At 32.3% G+C, this 7,013-nt stretch overlaps 1 protein-coding gene across 1 annotated transcript; it reads right to left on the bottom strand.

The window, feature by feature from the left end:
• Nucleotides 1-465: 465 nt before the first annotated feature.
• On the bottom strand, nucleotides 466-5,722 carry LOC148602748 (fucolectin-1-like). Its single transcript, XM_088553051.1, has 4 exons — nucleotides 5,652-5,722; nucleotides 3,513-3,779; nucleotides 1,542-1,790; nucleotides 466-1,067 (listed from the first exon to the last, which is right to left on the bottom strand). Exons 1-4 carry the CDS (start codon nucleotides 5,701-5,703, stop codon nucleotides 856-858), a joined length of 780 nt encoding a protein of 259 aa, XP_088409177.1. The 5' UTR covers nucleotides 5,704-5,722; the 3' UTR covers nucleotides 466-855.
• Between the last annotated feature and the right edge of the window lie 1,291 nt (nucleotides 5,723-7,013).

The raw sequence follows: 7,013 nt of genomic DNA, 5'->3' as shown, positions 1-7,013 counted from the left end.
TTTTTTCTTGTAATATTAAAAACAATAAAATTTCCATCACATTTCTATAGAACATTTTTCCGCCAATTTCTTATCACAACTCAAACGTAATGCCAGAGCTGCCGTAACTACACAGACTTTTTGTTTTGTATTGCGCTAGACTTCTAACAATTAGGCGTCTGGAACAGGGTAATCTTGCTACAATATTGAAGTCATCAATAAAGAGGTTTTGTGGTCGTCAGCATGTAGAGGAGCACAATCAATTCCCATTGGAGTGCCGACCGTTTGTTAAAAACGCGTCCACCACACTGGACACATATATTGTCGATAAAGCATTTTGAAAACACCTTCTTCTGCATATTCTGAAGATAATTTTGAATTATTTTCTACAAAGTACGAGGAATCTCTACCAAGAACTATATATTTGTATCTTGGTGTCTCATCTATTCGAAGAAACAACGATGTATAATGTTTTTAAGTCGGGATTTTAACAGAGTATGCGGAAAGAAGTATACAGTGGTGAAAAACATGTTTGAATGCTACTATATTCTGATAATATGTTTACATTCTATAAAACACTGCTGTCAAAAGGAACATAGTCCGTATTACAAATGACGATATCAGTGTAATATGATGGTGGTCAGTACAAATAGCGAATAAAAGTAAATGAAAAGATCGGTGGAACTTTGATATGAATGTTTCAAAATGCATCATTTAGCATCGTTATTAGGTAGAATATGTAATATTTTAAAACATCATGCTATCTATTATTATTCAATAAATACTCGTTGATTATTTGAATCAACTCGAAAACAGAGACAAACCAATATCTCAAAAACATTCGTTTGTGAACAAAAATGTTAAAATTCCAAAGTCTCAACATTTTTCAAAGTAGTAAGATTCTGTGTCATTTGACTCAACAGTCTGACTGGTCTGGTAAAGATTACAAATATCATCTAGATATAATTCAAACCCGAGGCAGTTTTCATACTGGTTACACACTGATGAACATTGTAATTTCCCTCCTTTTATTGACGTTGATAGCGCTTTCATTGGTTTATGTCTTGGTGTTCTACAAAACTTGGTAGCTGTCAAAAAAATAAAAACACAAACGATTAACCAACTAATAAAAATCATTATATACATCATATTCATGTATTCATAAAAACACGTCAGTTTTTTACCCAAATCATAAAAATAGACGAAAGACGATTGTTGTGACGGTGTCTGGAAATACCTTTGTTGCACGGCTGGTGTTTCAAGAAAAGCAGAGGACGCTTACCCTACCGGTGCACAAGGTCCATGCTCCCAGTTTTTAGTGGAGTCCGAGTTGCTTATTTGCTTTTTTTACTTTGTATGTATGATTTTATTTACTCTTTGTTCTCTGTTGTGCATGTCAGTTTTCCATGTCTGGTGTTGGTTCCTTGATTACATTCTTTTGATTACTACTATAACCTTGGTTCCCTTGATTACTCTTGCAACTAGTAATTTGAAATTCCTTTCAGCAAATTCATAAATAAACAGATTTTGGTAATGTTACATATTTAACGTTAGACATTTACCTGAGAGTTTCGTAGATGTAAACACCTGTACTTCGCACAGGGTCAAAGTGTCATTGAGATCGAACGGCTTTGATATTTTACGAATCTCTAGATATCGTCCCTTGTTTTTCCTGTTACATGACACATTCAGTATGTCTGGACTTCTGCCTTCATGGGAATAACACAGTATTTCTTCACCAGAATTATAAGTTGCCCAAGAAGGTATCACGGGGTTATACACAAATATTGAAAATTCTCGTAGTCTTTCCCCTGTACAAAAGTAATTTCAAATTGATTTATTTACGGCAGAGTACATATGGATGCAAGACAGACATAAAATTAAATGGACTAGATACATTCTATTAATAGCAAGCAATTTTAGGGCAAACTGACGTCAAAATGTTTCTGCTGAACAGTTGTTAAGTAGCGTAGCTATCTTTGTAGGAATCATGCAAAATCTGATCTGTGTGACACACCCCAAAAAAGGCTACATATTTTTATTTTTGTAATTAAGTTGTTTTATGGGTCTATACTATGAAATGTGTAATTATTCATTCAAATCTGCCTACTTATAGGAGATAATCAACATTGAAAATCCAATAGATTCTATTGTATTTTAGAGTCATTCACAGAGTTATCTCCCTTAATTTTGACATCTACAGTGCATTCTATATAGTTTTAGTGTCCTAAGAACATGAGTTATATGAAAAACTGAATGTTTTTTTCTGTTTACTGTGGCTATTCAAACAAGATATCCAAAATGTAGGCTTTTTACACATGAACCACATTCTGTATGATTCTTAACTGGAGTGCTACTTAATATCTCGAGCAATCTATTCTAATAATTTCTTCAAATGGATTTATAATAATGTCTTGTCATAGTTTCCGTTATAATAACTCAGAATTTGTTTGTTTTTTTTGTTTTTTTTTTTTTTGGTATGAAAATCTCGGCTATTGCTTCATGCTTAAAACAGCGTTTGGCTTTGTCCATGCTTGCATGTCTAAATGGATCTATAATTTTTCAATTATATCATATCAAATTTTTTTCCATTTATTGCGTTTTTCTCATTTGAAAACGCTATATTTTATATTTTATGGGTTTATTGTTCTTTTTTTTTTCCTTTATTTTGTTATTTTGAACTTATTTATCCGTGTCTGTGTTTATAAGTTAGAACTTAGTGAAGTATCATTTTTATTTCGCAGTACACAGCCATATGTGCCACATCTGATTATCATATGGTGCTCGACTCGTGATCATGTTATAGTCATATGGTAAATGTCTGATAATCAAAAGATAATTTACATATGGTAGTCATTCTATAATTAACTTATGAAAGTCATATGACAATCATATGATCCTAATATGTTAATTTTTGCTTATATATTTAATCACATGATTATCACATATTGTTGTCATGTATTATACATTAACTGAAAGAGTAATCAAGGGAACCAAGATTCTAGCAAAAGAAACGTAATCCAGGGACAAAGACCAGACATGGAAAACAAAAAACATAGAAAGAACATAAAGCAACTAAAGCAATTCATACGTAGTGACCAACGAAAATGAGCAACTAGGTCTACACTAAAAACTGGGAGCATGGACCAGGTGCACCGGTAGGGTAAGGGTCCAATGCTTTTGGTTATCATGTCACGGTTGATGCATATCATTATCTTACTTTGCAAACCATATCATTCTCAGGTGTGGCACTTTTATTGTGCCCATTAAACTTAAGGAGGTAGACCTTGGGCAAGGGACACAACTCTTACAAATCATTGGAACGTTTGTAATCACCAGCTGACATCAATCTTACGTAAGCATCAAAGTAACTCAGATTGATTTCATTCTGTTTCAAAGGAAAGCTTGAAAGGCTTTGGTGAAATTGAATATGATACAAACATATCACTGATTTCAAGAGTTATTTCCCTTACCCTAGGTCTACTTCCTTAAGGTATAAAAGTATTGTTGATATCTTTTACAGTACATCTTACCACAGCAATCTTTTCGGTTATATATCCTAATACTCCGTATAGTATATATACATCCAAGGTCAACCATCCACCAATGTGTATTATTATTTGTTTCATTGTTCAATGTATGGCTACAGAACATTTTCATGTCAGCGTCAATCTTCTGATACAAGTTCCCGTCGTTTGCATACATTGATGATAGAGGCGTTACTCCATCGTGTGTATGTAGCAGATATGTAGAACTTTGCGTTGTATTTTTCAACAAGGCAATATTCTCCTGAATACATTCTAAGAATTAGATAAAAAAAGATAAGATATTAATTAACATTGATCTGGGACATAACAAACACTTACAGTAATAAATGGAAATCAAACAAAATCAAACACATGCGAATAAACAGCTTTTTCAAACCAAAACTAAACCTGGGATCAGTAACCTGTTCTACTGGTACTCGATGGTCAAGCGGCAAAGGCTGACTATTTCCGTTGTGTAATTAAAGAATCGATGTCAAATATCTTTGGCTTTGAGTTGTTGATATGGACTAATCAAAGAATGCATAAAATAAAAGTTTTTAAATTCTGTATTGATTTTATTTATTCACTCGCGAATGCATTTTAAACAAGAGAGAATATGTACTAGATTTATTTCTTTTGATATCTAGTTTGACGGTTTTCATCCCCGATTTTCAACTGTAAGAATTGCTAGAAAGACCCTTTTTGACAGCTTTTTCTATGGTTGTGACAGTTTGTGTTTTATTGACAGCCGTAAGCAAAGTTACGTATCCCGTTTGGCAGCTGTAGGCGAGTGATGTAGCATAGCTCGTATTGACAGCTGTAAGCAAAGCCTTTTACGGTTGTTGTAAACAGGATAACTTGCCTGTTTTGTTTAAAACTTAAAATAACACGTCTTGACGGTAGTATACAGGGTAACAGAATTCGCTTTAAAAGTAGTTAGCAAGGTAACATAGCACCATTTGAAAACCTTCAGCAAGGTTATATAGCATATATTAATGGCTGTAAACAAGGTAACTCGGCCCGTTTTGAAACCCAAAAACAAGGTTAGATACTTTTACTTGATTGATATGTCGATTTAAAGAAAACAAAATAAATATATGTAGTCGTAACATACAAAAACTAATTAAATATATGCTAAAAAATGTATACCTGCATTATATTTCTGTTTTCAGTTGCTAGAATAAATCTACATCTGATATACGAAAATTCGATTTGTCCTGAGACCCAAAAGCACATGATTAACTATAAATTATCGAAACGATCAATTATTATGTAAATCAACACTTAATAATAGATATGTATAGATGCTCATGATCGAAACGACGGACATTTTGTCGATCCTTAAGCGGGAGTCTTTGCCTTACCCCTCCTCTGACGAGGAATCAATTGCGACACTTTTTGCATTAAGTCCACTCTATTAGACCACTCTATCAATTATGCTATGAAATATACCTTTCATTTTCGATTTATACTTTCTTCCTTGTGTAAGTATTTCTGGAACACAAACGTTACCATATTATGTGTATGATTATTATTTACTGTAGTGAAACTTCTGATGATATCAGGTAATACAGTAGATGGTCAACATAGGTTTACAGATAGATAGACTATAGAAATTAGATAGACCTTTAGATTTGATTGATCAACCATCACAAGGTTATCATCATTGTCGGCTTAATGAACACTTGTATCGTGATGGAGAATCTATCGGCAGCAAGAAAACCGATTTGCTCACCGCATGATAGTTTACCCCGCATGTGACATTTTGTGAGCAGCGCTGCGAGAAAAGTAGAGATCGCTTAATCTTCTGGTGCACCTGGTCCATATCTTGTATTTAGTAGATCCGGGTTACTCGTTTATCTTTGTTCATATGTGTGTGGTTTTTTTATTAATATTTTTTAATGTTTAATGTTCTTTGTAGTTTGTTTTATTCATCCTTGTCTAGTAGTTATTCTTGAATAACGTTCTTTTGTGTTATCGTTCGAGTCCTGCATATAGTTCCCTTGATCTCCCCCTCTATATGCTATATGTCTATTAAAGATGGTATAGGTACAAACATCCTTTACATAGTGGATAAATTTTAACATATACATGCACATAGAGCACACACATTGACGCACGAACAAAAGATCCTAAATTACTTACCAACCATGTTTAAATTACCAAATAAGAACACAATTAGCTTGAATGCCTCCATAACTGATCGGTAAATATGTATTTATTACATCACTATATATATATATATATATATATGTACTGCTTTATTTTTTTTCAAATTGTAAGGAAAAGATTATATACTGATTGGATTACAGAATGATATTTGATTTTATCACTTTCATATTGTCTTATTCGAATCAATGTAATGTACAAGACATATCAGTGTCATTATGTATCCAATCGAGTATTGGATTAAACATTATGTGAAATCACCTTGACGTTATATTTTTTACTATACGTACCACCAGAATCACCTACAAGACCCAAATCTTTCATATCATTTTTGTAAAATGAGATATGACTACAATGAAATTCATAGCAAATAAATATTTATAGTTGCGGATAACTTGTCGAAAACCCAATTGTTTTAACTTTTTTTTTATAAAATAGTAATGCAGAGATAAAAAAAAAAGTGGAAATCTAAATTATGGAAGCAATTTTGAGTAAAGTAATATTGTTAGATAAGTAGGTCATAAATAATCATGTTTCAGATTTTTCTCGAATTACCTGATTCTTACAGAAACTTGTATTTTATAACAATCTTCGTGACTTACGGACCCAGGTAATATTAGTTATCAATCTTTTTTTTTAAAATTGCACTCTTTGATGCCTATTTAGCTATTAAGATTGTTGAAAAATAAATCTTTGACAAAATTTGTTGCATTGATCCATCTGCACTGAATAAGAGGATTATACTGTGTTACTCTCGACGAATGACATTTATTAACAATTAGTATGATAGCTACATACAAGCATTTATTATTTAATTGTTCATATTCGCAAAAGGTACCACAGCATCAAAACAACGGGATATTTCCAAGAAATAAAAACTAAATCACATGGCATACACGAGAGAGGAAGAAGCATGGAAACATATCGATATACAATGTATATCAAATTACCAGAAAACTGAGGAAAATGAAAACATGACATACAAAAAAAGCACTTGCAATATAAATTCAAACAAAATCTTTAGCGACACCAGGTGCTCCGAGTGGGTAAGCATGTTCTGCCCATAGTATTTATTTGCTAAGTATGATAGCGGGTGTTTCCGGTAACCAAATTTGTAACAAAATGCCATTAAACAAACGTGGAAGTCTAAATATAATACAAAATTACAAGTAACTCAATATATTTATTCTAATGAATTTAAAGTAATACATCAGTTTAATCAAATATAATTGCGATTCAATACCGTATCAATTAATTCAAATTGAATTGATTTGCTGTTAATTCATATTCAAAAATTAATGCATAAGTTCAGTTGAATAATTAATTACCGAAAAAAAT

Source organism: Perna viridis, chromosome 11, assembly GCF_037379345.1.
Source record: "Perna viridis isolate PV_CMFRI_1.1 ecotype Kerala chromosome 11, ASM3737934v1, whole genome shotgun sequence".
NCBI lineage: Eukaryota > Metazoa > Mollusca > Bivalvia > Mytilida > Mytilidae > Perna > Perna viridis.
Note: the sequence above shows the minus strand (reverse complement) of the source record. Positions and strands in the feature narration are given on the sequence as shown.